Source organism: Dipodomys spectabilis, unplaced genomic scaffold (assembly GCF_019054845.1).
Source record: "Dipodomys spectabilis isolate Male_0828 unplaced genomic scaffold, ASM1905484v1 ptg000089l, whole genome shotgun sequence".
Classification (NCBI taxonomy): Eukaryota; Metazoa; Chordata; class Mammalia; order Rodentia; family Heteromyidae; genus Dipodomys; species Dipodomys spectabilis.
In genome coordinates, this window is record NW_024870766.1 from 1,325,630 (window position 1) to 1,343,925 (window position 18,296).

The window sequence follows — 18,296 nt, forward strand, 5'->3', positions numbered from 1 at the left end:
GAAGAAAAATGATTTCAGGAAGGAAGCAGCCGAGGGCTGATGAAGAAAACACTATTTTGATGTAAAATCAAAGAAACACACAATGCTAGTACTAGAGGGAAGATTACCCAGTCCAAATCTTTTATTTTTCGTATGAGAAAACTGCCACTTTTTCAGCTTGCTAAAGTCATCAGTCACCTGCTCTAGTCCAACTTAGAATATCTGCAGTGTGAATGTTCCATCTATCTTTGTCTTTGTGGAAGCAGAGCAGGTTTAACTCCAAGTCTGCTTTGCAAATCACAAAGAAAGGAAGAAGATCCTGAACTCATGTATAATATGTCACATCTCTGATATGGAAATACAGTTGCTTGTTGATATTTTTTTCTTGCTCTTAAATTCCCAGCAGCACCTGAAGAATTTCTCCTACCTGCTTATGATATAAATCCTTGGCTTCTCAGTCAATTTTGCCCTTGTCTTTTATAATCATAATCATTAGCTGGTAACCAGATTCATAGGCCACCCTCTCCTGGATTGAAGCCAGTCCTCACAATGGAACTGTGCCTACAACACACTTCTCCTAGCTTAGCATGGGTATAGGTTGGGGGACAACAAGGTACCTTAATGCCACCCTGGGAACTGACAGGAGAAAAAGAGGAATAGACAGACTAGAGGGTGGTGTGTATCATTAAGCTGGGCTGCAGAACTTTGGTTGCAATGTAAGGGAAAGGGCTTTTGGATAAGTCAGTCACGAGCAGAATAGGAAAGCCTACTGCACTGAGCAAAGAGTAACCCTTGGCAAAGGGGCGATGTGAATTATAATCATGGCTTTAAAATGAGGCTGGACCTCCAGCTCAGCAGATAGCTTGTATAGACATAAGTACACCTATCTTCATGGAGGACCAAATCAGGTCCTCCATTGGATAAAGTGATCTCAACATGGAAGATGAGGCTGTACCTACTAACATTAACAGGCTAGTGTTGATTCAGGTTGTGTCAAGGAATCAGAATTTGTCCCTCAGATATATCCACCAATGGTCACAGAATGCTAGAAACCCAGTTAAGCAATCGGTAGATGTACTGCTTTACACTCTCCTTTCTTCTTGCATCATCCTTTCCCAGGGTTCTCAGGCCTACAGTGTGATTTCTTCTTAATATTCCTTTCAATAGTTCCCCCCCACCCCCTGACCCTGACTTTACCCTGCTCATGCCATGCTGTCCTACCTTTGTGCTCAGATTGCACAAAGAACAGAGGTATCAGGAAGTGGGAGACAGTATCCTCCTTCGAGGAGCTGCTGGGTAGATGTGGCAAGAAGCGATTGTCCCCCACACACACTTTAAGTATAAGTCACCCACAATCCAGCTCCACGTAACAGGCTAAGTTCAGCAATGGCTGCTTTCAGAAGAGCATTAGCTTCAGGGAATGGAAAAGTACAGATCCGTTCCCTATGTACAAATCCCACACGAAAGGCTCAAATACAAATCCCACACGAAAGGCTCAAATACAAGTCACACCTGTATGTATTCATAATCTCTATATTCACCTTTACTTTCCCCATATCTTCATGCATAATCTACTTATGTTAGTCACATCATAATGTCATTAATTATCTGCATGCTGGAGACTTAGTATCTCAGCAAAGCTTGCCTTACACAGCTGAGGGCAAATGTATAAATTTGTCTGGTGTAGGTTAAGTAAAATGTCTTTATTCATAAAATCAATGCTAACAGAGATCAAACTCTCACACTCAGTCCCCCTAAAACTCCCACATAGCAAGCTATGATCTTAAAGCTACGAAGTTCACTTCCAAGCTGATATTGCTTGTAGCTAAAAGTTCCAAAGGAATCTCAGAAGTTTTATCCTCTCAAAAAATATGCAGACTCATTCCCCAAGTATTGCTTTGTGTGAGTTGAATTTAAAGCAGAAACCAAAGAAAGACAATTATGTGGCTGGGTTGAAAGCTCACTCTGGAGAAATAAGGTAAAGAAATAGAGAAAAAAGGATACAAGAAACATTAATAAGGCGTTTTGGCTGCCTTCCGGAAGATGGCGCTGCTTCTGTTCCAGAGTTTGGGAAGAATGTACACATCTCTGGTAAAAATTCAGCTAAGCCAGGGCTCTGAAAAAGTTATCAACTACAATGTAATCTAAGCCCAGGAAATGCCACAAAAGCAGAGCCTGTCATTACAGCCAAAGGTAGCACACACTGCTCATGGCTGGATTAGCAGACATTTACTCTGCTTGTGTCTACTTGTTTGCAGAGTCCTGGAGGATTATAGACTGACACACCACTCTTAATTATTTTTTAATATCTAGTATTTTTAGGTCTCCTCTGGGAAAGGAAAAAGGAAAGCAAGATTAACATGCAAAATTTTAAAGAAAAGCAAAAACTTAGCATTTAGAGAGGGAAAGGAACCCTTAGAGTGGTTATAAGATCACAGGAAAGCAAATTTCTGGCAAAGGAAACAAAATTAGGTGATAAAGAATATTTATTAGGAGACTGGAAATAAAAGCTTTTGTGATATTTGGATAGCAGATGCTACTCAGTGAAGTAGCTAGAGTACTTGCCAGAAAGTTTTTCAAGGGAAATCATTCATTGGTTATTTTAATTAAAAATGACTTACCACAGAGGAACCTGAGGTTATGTGCCATAAATGGAGTACTTTAAGTGAATTAAACTGATTGATAAAAGGACTCCGATTAACCTTGCTGAGTGAAGCATTTCATACCAAAGAGATAAGTATGATGGTCTGCTTGTATTGTTAATGAGTCAGAGCGCACAAAACTGAGAGTCAAAACGTATAGTTAGAAAAACTGTAGGTACAACTCTTTACACTCATTGCTCATACTGCTCATTCTGTGGGCCACCAGAGAAACAGATTGGATGAACCTTGGGAATTAACGCAGAGATTTTTTTCCAGTTTGCTTTCACTCTACATATTGTCCCCTTGTCTCTGAGTCAACTATATATCCGGATATCCTTTGACTATCCAAGTGCTCATTGTATCTGGTTGTTAAAAAAAATCATTCATATATTTGTGTTTGCTTTATGCCATTCCTGTTTTAAAATGGTCGTCTGGTAAGCATTACTTTCCTTAACTTGGTTTTGCTTTGTTTTTTTTTTTTTTTTTTTTTTTGGTTTTGTTTTGTTAAAACACATATCTTTGCCAGCTATTTCTTGGGAGGTTTCTCAAATGCCAGCAGGCACATTTTTTTTATTCCTTATTTTACGGAATAAGAAAGGTTTGTTTTTTAAAAAAAAATACAATATGATCTTACCTGAAGATCGATTATGAAACTTAAAATAACTTGAAACTATGAAACAAGATCTGTCTAATTTTAAGAACCCTTGCTAGGCGCTTACACAGGACCACCGTAGGACTATGGCTGTGGGGACTAGCTTCTAAATCTGGTTCTGCTGGGCTGGTGGGAAAAGCTTCTCCCTGAGGAGTTTAGCACTACAGGCAGACGTAAAATCCAGTTTCCAATTTCTTTTATCTTCCTCACAAAATGCATATTGGTTCATGAGGTCAATTTTTAATTATTGATTTACTTACTAGATTGTGGAACAATATTTAGAACCTAAATTGATATTCTTGCCAGCGGAGGTCTAAGAAACCTTTCCAAGAATTCCATACCAATTTTCATATTAGCCTAGACTTACTATACTTAGAAATAAAATACAACCCCTTTTCAAAGTCCCATGAAAAATGTTACAGCATATTTCAGAGGAAATTAAAAGTGGGAATTGATTGTAGCACTGTTAATCTCTTTCGGGATAATAAAATACTAAATACAGAATGTATTAGAAACAAAAGAAAATTCAAAATGAACATTCTATTTGCTAAAGTTTTAACACATCATCATGCTTAGTAAGCCAAAAACAACTAGAAGCTGCAGGTTTTCATCCTTTAAAAGTAAACAGTATTTGAGTTTCTCCGTGTAGATGATAGTTATGTAAGCTTGTTTGCTTGTTGAAAACTCATCAAGCTACATGCAAAGATTTGTATACTTTTCTTGTTCACTTTCATTTGCAGAGTTTTTAAAACATACTTTAAACATCAAAGAGCAGTCTGTACAAGTATTCAATATCCAAAAGGTCTGATTTTATTGAATAAAGTCTCAAAGACTTTATAATCTATACAAATATTCATCAGAACCATTCAAAAAGCTCTCACTGACTAGTTAGTGTACTAACCAGCTACTCTGCTGACAAAGAATTCCTTTGTGAGTTAAGAAGTTGATATGATCACTTAGGTTAAGATTTACTTCATCAGCAATCCTTCCATTCTCCACCTTAATATTGAAAGGACTGGTAGTTAGGCTGCAAGTGATGTGAAAAAAGAATATCAGCAGTAACTTCCAAGAAAACAAATGGAGCTTTAAGACTAAAGAGACAGTCTTCTATCCATGTTCCTATTTAACAGACATTGCCTTTCCACATGCCCATGTGTGCATGCATACCCATGTGCTTGTGTGCACACACACAACAATGACTCCCTGTGCAAACCCTGAAGATATGACCACAAGTCCTATTATTTCTGGGTAGACACCCACTTGGCATACATAAGACTAGAACTTTTCCTTTTTACTCAGACTCTGTGTTTTGCTACCTCCTAATTACAAGCCACATCCCACAGTCCAAACGCTGAAAACACCATTAGTGTGAAGGAAAATTCAGCTCTACGAAAACTATAAATGCTCATATTGACAAGAAAATTAAAAAATATATTTGTTCTCATTCAAGGGTGATGACATCATTAGAAGCAGAAAGAAGGAAAGAAGGAATAAAACACCCTGCTGCCTGAGAAGCTGCATCTCAAAGTTCCTTTCTCATAATCTCAGAATCATCGCAGGACCTGTGCAACTTGGCTGCGCAGGAAATGAGAAAAGGCAGTCTTTGTGACTCAGGGTCAAATAAATTACTCACTGACCCAGATCTGACTTATTTTACCTTATGCACAAATATAAGTTTTGAAATAACAGCAACTTTTAAATGCAGTTAGCATTCAGACATTCTTCACCAAACAAAGCCAGCAGATAAAAGCAACCTAATTATATATCTGATTTTTCTTTTTAACAGAGCTTCTATCAACCTTAAAAAGTGCATATATATATATATATATATAATATATATATATATATATATATATGTTCTTTTATCCTTTAATCCAAACAGCAATGCCAACTTATGATGACTCCCTCAAGCACAAATCACAAACACAGTAAGAAATTGGCCTCAACTTATATTTCCTTTATAACTATCAGAAATTAGTGAAATTACTATAGAAACAGATGATTAGTATTTATGTCTGGAAATCGGTGGCACTAATAGTTTTATATAGGAGAGAAAACATTTTTAAACATAAAACATAATCACGCATTCTCTCTCTGAATGTGCTACACAAGAGCTTATCATCTAATTTATTTAAACAGAAGTGATGTTGAACAGGGTTTTGTTTGCAGCCCACTCACCAGATGGCCTGACTCCTCAAGTTCCCCTATTAACTAGTTGACTTGGAAAATTAGAATCAGCATGTGAATTTATTTCTGATTTGTTAAGCATATGTTCTAGGACCAAAAAAAAAAAATCCCTTACTAAAAACAGTTTCATTCATATTTTTGTTTTTCTTCATTTTGTATAAAGCTGATACTTTGCACCAAGCACTTGTACAACTTTGATTTATTATTTCAGGCCAGGAGCAAAAAAGTTAACTTTTTGGTTTTTCTGACCTTAGCTTTTGTGCTTGAACTGAAACTCATTAAAATGATGAAGATTATCAAGGTGCCTTCGGCATAGATTTCTCCATTTATTAACCCTTCAAATAGTGAAATAAAATCCTCTTTTTATCCATATAAACATAGAAATGATATATCTTTAAGTGGCTGATTATAGAGAAATTAACAGCATGTCCCCAACCAAATTGTCTAGATAAGGTCTAAGTTCGCTTAACCATAATCTAGAGAGATTTTATTTATTCTATGCTATCATAATTAGAAAAGTTACAAACACATGGTTGCGTTACTAAATATGATTGTCCAGCATTCCAAATTCTAAGTACAGAGGAAGAGACAGAAAATAAAAGATACAAGTGTGTAGAATGTTGTGTGTGTGTGTGTGTGTGTGTAAAATATATATACAGAGAAATATATACAGATAGAGAAAGAAAGACATGCATATATATAACCCATATGCATTCTAGTTTAAAAAGAAACCATAGATTAAAATTGGGAATAATTTTTATATAAACATTTAAAGAAACATTAAGAGCTACTGATTTAGTTCATTAAAAAAATCCATTTTTATCAATTTTACAATTACACCCCATGTTTTTTCATTACCTTGTTTGTAAGACGCCAAAACCATATTCTCATCTTCAACTTCGAAAACTGTGTCCACATCTATTAGCCTTTGAATTAAAATAGCCTTCAATTTTCCAAAATCATTTGACTTTAGTGCCTCCAGGAATTTTCTCTTAACTAACTTGGCAGCTCCGGATTTAGTGATAGGGGCAGTGTTGCCTTCCATCCTCTGCTCCCTCGGAAAGCCTTGCTGAGATTTATCAGGAGAGCAGCACCCAGCAAACAGACACAGACTGAAGAGTCCACAAACTGTTGGCTAATTTTATCCCAAAGTTATGCTGATCTGTTCTATTTATATAAGGATCATTTCAAACTTCAAAATATCCTTCTTGGCTGTGACTGTATTTTCAGGTCCTTTAAAGTGGTTGTGTGGTAGTTAATCCACTCAGCAATATATTGTCAATATGAAGGAAGGCTCTGTTTCCAAGCATGAAATGTCACTATTATTTCATATATGATCAAAGTGATAATGCAAGATTTAAAAGCTCTTAATGTGCTTTTTTTTCCTTCTCAACAAAAAACATCTGGTGCCTGGCTGGAGATCCAGTGACTTGCTCTGACTAACCAATAGCCAAAAAGGAAAATTTGTTGCAGTTGTTGATACATGTGCTTCTAAAAACCTATAATAATTTGTAATATGAGCCTGCAAATTCAAGCTGGGTTACTCACGTTTGAAAACAAACAGAACATTTTCCACTAACCTAGACTTGAATACAAAAACAGGATGGGAATATGGGGGTGGAAGTAGAGGTGGGGGTGTTCTAGGTTTTTGTTTCTTTAAGAGCCTAAAAAGACAAAACTGCTAAGTACAACAAGTGAAATAAACTTCATTGAATTTTATATTTTTTCCCCAAGTTAGTTTGAAAAGACTGTATTGAAATAATATGGAAGTGCAAATGCAGACTAATTGTTACTTGATAATATAGAACTACTGATTTCAAGGTGTAATGAAAGCGTGATAGTAATGTAGAAGAATACTCTGTTTAAGTGGTGAGTTAAAGGATGAATTATCATGCTGTCTAAACTCTTTTTATGGTAATAGTAATCAAATCCAGAGCCTCATACTTTGCCACTGAGCCATACTCCCAATATCATAAACTTCTTTTAAAATACTTCAGCTAAAGAGACAGGTAGATAGGTAGTGAGTGGATGTGTTTGGGGTATACCTGTGTGTGTGTGGGTATGGGGTGTGTGTCTGGGGGGCATGGGGTGTATGTACAGGTGAGTGTGTGTGTGTGTGTGTGTATAGGAAAGCAAATGTGGCAAGAAATTAAAAGCTGCTGAATACAGTGAATGATGTATGGTTTTCTAATTTTTTTTTCAGATTTTTGGTAAGTTTAAATTTTCCAGTGCAAAAAGTTGGAGAGGAAAATGTGCAGTCATATTTTTATTTTATAACCACTTAAAATTAGAAAAATGATAGCCAGGACTGGGTCAAATGTAATATTCAAAACATATTTTATACATTATCACATGTAACATACATACATTTATATATTAAATATATAAGTCACATTTTGCATGTTGTGATTTTAATTTTTTTCATTTAGAGCTGATCCTACTTGATTATTAGAATTTACCTAAGTACAGAAATGTGAATGAAAGAAAGCCTCCTTTACCTTCTCTTCTAATTCAACACCCCTCCATGTGCCATCTATACGCATTATCATGACTACTAGAATTTTACATAAGTTTTGCTTGGCTTTTATTTGAATTTAAATTTTTATGTTTATTTTTTTTAAATAAAAATTTAAGCTATATAATTATTTTAAAAATAGTATCAAAAAGACACACACACACACACACACGGAAATGCCTTCTCAACCTTAACCCAGGGCTTTCCCGCCCCACTGCTTTTGTTGAAATTATATTGAGATCCTCAGAGTTAGTTTGCAGATCTGCCTGGACTACTCATGGCTTCAACAAATGCCTATTCAGTCCTTACCATAAGCCAGACACTTATCCAGGGCTCTGGGGATACAGTGATGAACAGACAAAGAACAAATTTAGCCTGCTAATGAACTTAAGACATGATGGCTCTTGTCTATCTCCTGTCCATTGGAGTTCTTCACACACTTAAATTCACTGAACTACACGCAGACATAATATAATTATTTCTAAACCATGCCACCCCATCAAAGTGCAGCCAGGGAGGAAGTGTGCCAAGAGAAAGAAGAACAGGGCACAATGCCTAGATCAAACTATATCTCCTCTCATAAGGGGTCAAGATTTCCAGTTACTTGGGTAGAAGAGTCTAATTGGTAATTATTATATCCTCGGGAACTTTTCTTTTTTCTCCCTACATCAATACCTTCTCTATAGATGGAAGAGTCATCGTCTTTACACTTGGAACAAACTTTATTATTTCAGTGTTCCAAGCATGGTTCTTGATATGCTAATGAAAAAGATAAAGTACTTTAGAAAAATTCTCTTTTCCTGTCTCTCTGTCCCTCCCTCCTTCCCTCTCCCTCTCCTCCACCCCTGCTCTCTTTCTCTTTCGATCATGCTCCCTTGCTTGCTTGCTCTGTTTCTCTCTCTCCTTCCTTCCCACCCCTCTCACCCTCTCCCCCTCTCACCCTCTCTGGGTGATATAGGAAACTGAAGCCAGGGTCTCACTTATGCTGGGCAATTCTGTTACCAGAGTTGCACCTCCAAAGGAAATCTTGATTTTCTCAATACCTGATTGCCAAAATAGTGTCTTTTAGGATTTCCTGTTCACAAGTATGAAAATAATTGAATCTAAATTTTATGGAGTGATTTGAGAAAGCAATGCAAATTTTTGAGAAGAAATGTATAAAATTTAAAAAGTTATCTCCACTCTTCTGCTAAAATCAATTATTGACCAATTTATTCCAGCAGCAGAGAGTAAAACATAGAGGTTATTTGCATTTAAGAAACAAATTACAGTTTAAATGAATTGCTCATCAAAGTCATCTTAATGTATAGGAAGTAATATGACCAATGCCAATAAAACAGACTTGAGACCCCCACCCTTTCATTATCTCGAGAATGACTTAATGCAACATTTTTTAAGGCCACAGGAGGAAGCCACACTACGTAGCAACCATGTTCCACACTGTCTAGTTAGACCAATCAGGGATTCCTGTCTTCTTTGCTCTTAAAATCGAAAACTTTGCATCTTATGAAGATGACTTTTTCGATCAGTATTTCATGACAAGCCCAGGACAGTGTGTTCTACTCCTGCAACTGTATAAAGAGCTTCCTGACAAGTCAATAATGTTGTGACAAGTGGCCCAGAACACCCCTTCAGATCCTCTGGGGACCCATAGCCAAGGTAGAGATACAAAGGCTCCACTTCTTGTTTTCCTGATGGCTGTGCACCACACAAGCTGTATATTGTCACACTGTCTTGGAAACACAAATAGCTCCTTGGTTTATGACAACACTTAAACACCAATCTGAGGTGATTATTAAATGCAACAATAGAGAAGAAACCAGCATTGCTTTGAAAACAGAATCCCTTGGGTCCCCTTGACTCCCAGTAGATGAGTTAGGATGCCTTCACTGTCAGCTTACAGACATAGATGATAAGATTTTCTGACATCCCTTTCTTCTTATATGTCCCCCTTAAGTCTAGCATCTTGCCATCATGTCATATATGCATGCATGTCAGCGCTTTGTATGAAGATGCTTTTGGTTGTAGGTAGCTCCCACAACAGGAACTAACTTACACAGTAAGGATTTGTTGCTTCACACCATCGGTAGAATAGGTAGCAAGGGCTGATGCAGATAGGCTTGTGCCAAAAAGGTGGTATTATTAGTAGTATAGTTGTAATTACTCTCCTTCTTTTTAGTTTACAGAAAAGGAAAAATAAAAACCAAAGATTATAACTGAACAACACAAGGTTAGGCAGCAAATAATTTGTGAATGTTGAGACGAGAGCTTGATGCCAGAAGTAAATGTTTCTGTTGCTCAAAAAAATAATTTACATAGTTTTATTTAAGTTAATTGATCACTGAGTGATCCAGGTAGAAATTTGCTTATATTTATCCCCTTAGTCAAGAAATATTTGAGAATAATTTAGTACGTACCAGTGCATAGTGAATAACCTCCACATACATTGACTTAAGAAACCATCTCAGGTGGGTAAAACAATTAGAAAGGCTTGTCTCTGCTCAGTGATGTTTAAGGCCCCAGTTAAAAGGGTAAGTTAGCTGATCTCCTTTGAAAATAACTGAGACACTTGGCTAACATCAGCAATTTGGTTTCCATCTTTGTAATCCTCTGCATAAGATTGTTGAATATCCTCCCAATATAGTAACTGGTGTCTCCTAGAATGAACAGAAAGGGAAGTATAAAAGTGATCCATGCTAGTATCTAGTAAAAACAAAAAAAGATGGGGGCGGGGAGGGTAGAGGAGAGCAAGGGAGCAGCAGGTATTTATGCCCTAATATTGAGAAATAAATGAGAGCCCTCCTCATTCAAATGCCACCATCTTTTTCCAGATGGTGGAACCCATTCCTTTCCCTACTTCTTGAGACAGGTCCAGTTCTCTCAGACTTGAGCTTCAACAGCATCCTCAAAGCTTGTGTGCCAGACCTGAAGCATAGTTGGTTGTCCAAATGATACCTCTTTGGTCTCAGGGCAAAATTTCACTTTATTTTTAGTCCATATAATGTTTTCTGATTTAAACAGTAAAAATCCAAGGTTTTCATTGTATAAGAAAAGAATGGCCCAGAACAATGTTATAAGTCATACTTTAAGCTTTAAAACCATAGCCTGCTGTATACCAGAGGCTCATATAGTCCAACTACCCAGGAAGTTAAAACTAAGAGGGTTGTGGTTTGAAGCAAGCCCAGACAGAAAAATGATTGAGAGTCCATCTCCAAAATCAGCCAAAATCCAGGCTGGAGGTGTAACTCAGGTCACGTGTCAAGTGCGAGATGAGTGTGAGGTCCTAAACACAAAACCTAGTGCCAGCAAAAGAATGAGGAGAAAAGGAAAAAAGTAATTAATTCTGACTTTCCTTTGTTTTATAGGTAAGTAATAACTTAAAGTAGAGCAAATAATTGAAGTGGAACAAACCAGAATTTTGCAAACCACATTAAGAGTTTGATTAGTTCTTCCAAAAATCAAAAAAGTAGATCATCACTTTTGATTGTGAAGTATAACAACACAACTGCAATAAATCTAAAATATTAGCACAATTACAATTATCCTTTTCTAACAGTACAGATGAATTCTGAGTACTGAGCATATCACTTCATAAAACTATTCATAGGGTTATAACAATTAAATGAAATAACAAAGGCTATAAAGCATTAGAAAAAGAGGTATAGATTACTACTATCAGAAGTAACATAGGCTAGTAAGCCAGTATAATTTTCTGGAGAAAGATTGGGTGGTGTAACTTTAAAGTAATATCAGACTTAGAGTCCTGGATCACGTTCCTGGCTCAGATAATATCAAGCTGTGTCTTTTAGATAATTCAAAAATAGGAAGTGGTGCTGTGGCTCAAGTGGTAGAGTGCTCGCCTTGAGCTGAAGAGCACAGCCCAAGCCCAGAGTTTAAGCCCCACGACTGACCAAAAAAAAAAAAAACCTAGATAATTCAAAAATACCTCTCAGTAATTCTGTTTTGCCTAAATAAAATGAGATCCACGAGACCTCTCCTCAACCTTTAGAGATTTTCTCCTTGCTGGATGCAGTGTCCTGGACATTGGCAAAGCTTGGCATTATTTTGGAAGATCTTGTCATGATATTCTGAAAGACTCACCAAAGAAGCTTCTTTAGGGACTGAACTTATCCATATACTGGTTCAGATTCCGTCTTCAACCAGTTGGGGGCGCTGAAAGAATTTGTAAGAGGCTTCTAGCTCTAAACAGCTTCTTGTGTGTGCTCTTGGTTCTAAGTACAAACCTGGAATCTTGTATGTTTTACTGCATTAAAAAAAATACATTAAACAGTTCCCATAAATGACTGAAATGATTGTTTTTTAAATGGCATGGCACATCTTTGCTTAGAACTAGACTGGCATTCCTCTCTTTAGAATGCTGAAGTGATTATTTAGCCACTACTCTGCTGCTTCTTGGAACTGGTATCAGCTAACAAACCAGCTGTCTTTCCTGCAGGAGTATTTAAACAGAATTTGTAGCTAATTACCCTGAATGTCTCCGGAGAAATCACAGTCTTTAGCATGGTATTATATTTTTCCTTTTTAGAAATTTTCTTTGTGGAGAGTGGGCATCAGAATGGCTGAATTGACACCAGCAATAACCAAGCATTGGTCTGCCTGCATTTTGACAGACTATACATTTTATATCATCTATATCATCTTTGTGAGAGATGAGGTTTCATGAAACAAAAGACGTACATGCACACAGCGTTCGTGTGAGGGTGACTTTAGTTTTGTGCACTCTGGGTTTCCTAGCAACTGACCTGCATTTATGAGCCCTTCCATCACAGATGAAATATCAATCACAGCTCGTATTTTTGTTCCTCAACCCTGTAACAAACACACTTTACAAAATCAACTCAATGGAATAATTCACCATCATTTCATCTCATCAGAACATTAACCCTACAATTGTATTCCAGGCATAATTTACATTCTTTTTTTTTTTTTTTTTTTTTTTTTTTACAAATGTATGAAGCAAAAGATATTATAGGGAAGAAAATCACCTTACCCTTTCAGGAGGTAAAGAAATCAGACTGTCTTCTAAACTGTCTTTTCTAACAGCTTTACAGTGCCCTTCAAGATCTATAGTTTCTCCAAAGACAATAAGCTATTTTCCAAGTGGAAAGACTCATCAACTTTATTTTATGTTTGTGAAGATGTCAAATGCATGAAAGCTACTTGAGCTGGAGCAATCCTGAACACAAAACACAATCTTTGGGTTCCTTGCAGAGAGTTTTCATCATGAGTCACACAGACAAAGCTGTATTAGGCAGGGTCAGAGGATGAAGAGAAGCAGAGGAAAAAACTCTCTTACAGAAAGTACTTCGCTTGTTAAGGACCTTGTTTATGATCAGGTAGCATCACAGAATTACAGCTGAAAACAATTTCTTGTTCATCAGACTTTCTTATTTAAGGAAGAAAATACACTCAAAATTACATAGTGAATTACTGGCAAAACAGCAATTCTCGCCTAGAGTGAAGCTTCATATCTTAATTTTTGGACAATATAATGTTGCTCTCCCACAACTTGTGTTCTGTATCTCTCTCTCTAAACTTGTGATTTAGGTGTAAGGTAGCTCATTAATGCACATGGAGAAAACATTCTACTCCCTTTAAAGTGGATTAATGTGAAAACTCTACATATGTAAAATATGTCCCGTGATTAATTATTGTTTTCTATGTGCCATATTTAATATGATAACTAGATACCTGATAAGATCAAGAGCAGACAAAAAAGACAACCCTTTGGTAAAATTTCAAGGTTGCTATTATAGAAAAGAATCTACAGATACAACTTTAAACAACAAGCTGCTAACATTCTGAGAGAATCCAAATTCAACCTTGCTGATCTTTCATGAGCTGTCTGAACACATCCGACCACATGATGGCAGTCTTCCTTGAAAAATGGACCGGGAGAACAGCTGCAATTTTTTTCCCAGAAAAATCTGGCGGTGGGGGTAGGGACGCCAATGCAGATAAAGCATGAGTTAGATGAAATCACAAATGCAGATACAAAAACCTTGGTTTTTAATTCACTTGAACCCTATATTTCTTGATTGTATTTTTTCCCAGGGTACTCCTCTGCTGAAATGTTGCCATTGGTTTAAGATTTTATATAATTAATTTTGAAGTGGGGGCATCTACCAAACATATAAAAGCAACTAAATATTGTTTGGAGGAGGAGGGTTTTTCCCTTTTTGTTGTTGTTATGCTGATATTAAGCAGAGCAGTAAAGTTCAGTAAATATCTTGTCCCATGTAGCTTCAGGGTCTATCCATCATGTTATCCTCTGATGAGTCTCTCTCTCTTTGGCTGTGGGAAGGCAAAATGAGTTTCCTTCTCATGCTCAGCTTCCCTCTTAGGCTGAAAATATTCCCTAGAAGACCAGAGTGAGATTTCCTGAGTATCTTCTAAAAAGGCATGACACCAAGGAGACTGCAGTAGCCACTGCCAGTCAAGGCCCCAGGCAAGACTGCGAAATCAAAGATTTGTTCTCCTCTTTGGGCCCAGTTCTTTCTAGTGCCTATAGCTGCCCCTTCATGGTTCCAGGCAGCAAAAGAGCAGGGCTTGTCCTCCAGCCCTTCCAACTTGGTGCACTGTGTATTGGAAGCATAGATTACAAGCTCAAATCTTGAAAGAGTGAAAAGTCACCTGCAAAGGAATAGTGTGGGCCAGACATACAACGAACACGCTTGTCATACAGCAAATAGACCCAGACAAAAGTTATCTGATGACTTTCTGGGCTTGACTGGAAGCCCTATCTCTGCATAACAAAATTCAACTATGATTGATTGAGCTCCTACGATATGTCCAAGGCTATGATGGGGGTGAGGGAGAGCCAGAATCCCAGCAAGATTCGGTCTCAATCTTGAGAATTTATAGACCAATTTTTAAAAATTACACATTAGGTGACTACACAAAGCAGAATAGGCTATAGCATTGGAGAAATTCTTTAAAAAGACAGGAAGTAGTGTCTGAGCCATTTTAAACCCTATTTATAATGGTTTGGTTTGAAAAAACAAGAAAGACTTCGAAGAGGAGAAGGCATTTATTTTTTTTCAGGCAAGATTTAACTACATGCCAAAAGACTTGGGTGACTCCTCATGTAACTGTAACCCCTCTGTACAATATTTTTACAATTAAAAAACATAAAAAAAGACTGGGGTGACTTGATATCTTTATTTATACAGTGACACCATTCAAGAGTGTCACTGTAAGTCTTTGTTTAGATAAGACTCTTCTTAGTTTTTGAACTCATGCAATGATGCAAAGGAGAAGATGACATTGGAGGCAGATTGGGTTTATATATGCAAAGGGCTGTAGCCCTCGGCAGCACTTCCAACTAATTCAACCTGCTATGGGGAAATCAATGAACACAGCACATACTCAGCATCATGATATTACTTCTAAATTCCACATCCCGCTGAGCCTAGGGAGGAACTATGTAAGGCAAGTCAGTCCCTTCTTTGTTCCATAGAGAACTTGGTTTATATAGCAGTTTTTAAACCTTAAGGTACGGACAAGTATGGACAAGCCTGCTAGGCCAGCCCTTTCTTCAGTGCCAAGGTTGCTGGACCAGAGACCATACTTATATAACAATGGGGCTACAAGCTCTGTAGAATATTTGCCATGTTATAGGAAGCGAACTCATTCTAAGACTTACTCATTCTGCACAAGTACCTCCTGAAACTCACCTCTTTCATTATTATTTTTATATTGCAATGGCCAGAAATATGCATGTATGTATATGTATATTTTGTTTTGTTTTTCTTAACTAAATGCTTATTTGCGGTAAATCTATCTTACAGTTAAAAACATGTTATCTGGGGTAGGGTTGGGAGAGATGGGAAGAACAATGGAAGAGGTGAAATTGACCAAGAGACACCAAACTCAAACTGACATGTTGAATGGAAGCCCTTTTGTACAACTGCTTGAAGATAAATATTTTTTAAAAGTCAATGAGGATAAAGGCTATGTTTTTAACTCCCCTTTATATCTCAATCCCTGTCACATAGTAAGGCCTTTATTAATATTAATTAAATGAATCTGGAAATGAATCCCAGGTCTGACAAAATTTGAAAAATTGTATCTGTAATGATATATAAGTAATTTTAATTAACTTAATCTCTATCACAGAGTTGATCAATTTTAAGTTGTATATTCAGCCAGCCATCATAAGTAGTTGTTGAGGGCTAAAATAAATTTAAAATGATAAAAATAAATAAATACACAGGAAGGCACAGTCAGACAAACTAACTGAAAACAAGTGAGATAAATTATTATCCCACTTGACAAATTTTGTATCTTTGAAAGATCAAAACACAGAAGACCGTAGATAGCCTGCATTTAAATTTGGCCAAATTAAGAGAGAGCTGTACATGAGTGAAATTGCTAAGGCAATCGTTAAATTGAATTGCCAAGAACAGTGAGAGTGAAGTCCAGCACACACAAGCTCTGGTGAGTTACCTGAAGTGGAAAGGGTATCAGCCTGACCATGTGATCTGTAATCTGAGACCCATCAATGACACAGGCATGTTCTAACTTTTAGCAACTGCCATCATAAAAGCCTACCTCTATGAGAAGGGTCAAGATCTATTGAATGTGAAAGCTGGAGAGAGTCTTGAAGATAATGTATGGCTTTCTTTGCAGTTGAGGAAAGTAAAGTCTGAAGATTAAGACATGTGCCCCAAACCATCGAGTTTCTTCCCTCCATCCCCCACTCAGACGTAGCTTGATAACCAGTAAACAGCCTTCCCACCTCTTAATCCCCATACATTCACAGCAAAGGCCACAGTGAGGCATTGGCTTACACCAGGCCTTGAATCCTTCTCCATTGTTCCCCATCTGTTGGTTCTGTCTCCCCCAACAATGATTACAAATGCCTCAAAAACAGGAGCGGCTTCTTCATCTTTCCTGAATTCCCTATGGATACATTAGGAGGCTGATTATTCCTTTTTTTTTTTTTCTTAAGTAAAAGGAATCTCCCTATTACAAAAGCATTTACAATAGGGTCTATATTCTATAGGCTCTTTCAGATTTTAAGAGCAAGGGAGACCAATAGTGCTTCCCTCATTAATGGGAGCTTATTGTGAGGATAAACAGGAGGCAGGCTCAGCAGCTGCACACCCCAGCCATGCCCCACCGGGAACTCATCACTGCTTGTTATTGTCCTGGAGAAACCTGTAGCTCCCACAGCCAGGCAGCTGCTCTCCTGACTTAACTGCTTATGCTCTCTGTGCTCTGGCCCTTCACCTTTAAAATGGAGATCATAATAACATACTTCATTGAGCCGTTGTGAGGATTAACTAAGCTGACGTGTGTAAAGCCCTTATAAGGATGTCTGGGACAAGTAAATGCCAGAAGATGTTAGCCATCATTACCAATTCAGTACACACGTAGAGACCTCCTTGAGTATGAAGGCTCTGATTTCTCTGGCTAAGAGGTATAAATTTGCCATTTTTGTCTTCTCTGGGAAGTTGGCCTTTTCTTCTCCATTTTTACTCCTCCAGAATCTCTCCTCCCTGGCACTATGGTAGAACTCAGTTCACTACTCTTCACTTCAGAAAGAAAATAAAAACACCATGAGCAAGTGATTCCATGGAAATTCACCACTGTGGGCAATTGTTTATTCTGGTGCCAAATGCTCGAAGGAAAGAAAAGAGGCCTGTGCCAATTAGCTTCCTGCTTACTGAAGCAGTTAGTCTTGTTCCATGATCGTGTCAAACCTTGACTTTACTATAGCATGCCTACATTGTGCTGACTCTGTCAGGTAGAAAGTATACATTTCCCTGTACTTATACCCATGTGACTGTAACCTCTCTATACAGCATCTTTACCATAAAATAAAATTTTTAAAAAAGAAAGTATACATTTCCAGAAGGATTAGGACTGAAATTTCATACATAGACCAGTTTTGCAGAATGCTCCTGGGGGCTAGCTACAAATCCAGCTGTGCTTAACCAAGTTGTATCATTTTGTAAAGAGGCTCCCTCTGTAGTTAACCCTGCTGTTGGAATTCAGAGCCTGACCTGAGCCTTTCTCCTGGAGGTTGTGCACGTGAATATGTGAGTACTACATGAGCCTTCACAAAACATCATTAAAACCCTTATTGGTGGGCTGGGAAGGTGGCTCAGTGGTAGAGTGCTTGCCTTGCATGCATGAGGCCCTGGGTTCAATTCCTCAGCACCACATAAGCAGGGGAAAAAAAGCCTGAAGTGGCACTGTGGCTCAAGTGGTAAAGCATTAGCCTTGAGCTGAAGAGCTGAGGGACAGCGCCCAGGCCGAGTTCAGGCCCCATGACTGGACCCTCCCCCCCCCC

The 18,296-nt window shown here is 37.7% G+C and overlaps 1 protein-coding gene across 1 annotated transcript in view; it reads right to left on the reverse strand.

Annotated features, from left to right (window-relative positions):
• Asb4 (ankyrin repeat and SOCS box containing 4) overlaps positions 1 to 6,644 on the reverse strand; it is a 44,177-nt gene extending 37,533 nt beyond the window's left edge. Inside the window, exon 1 of the mRNA XM_042684765.1 lies at positions 6,319 to 6,644. Coding sequence (XP_042540699.1) covers positions 6,319 to 6,505 — 187 coding nt within the window. The 5' untranslated portion in view covers positions 6,506 to 6,644. The remainder of the gene's footprint in view (positions 1 to 6,318) is intronic.
• Positions 6,645 to 18,296: the final 11,652 nt, after the last annotated feature.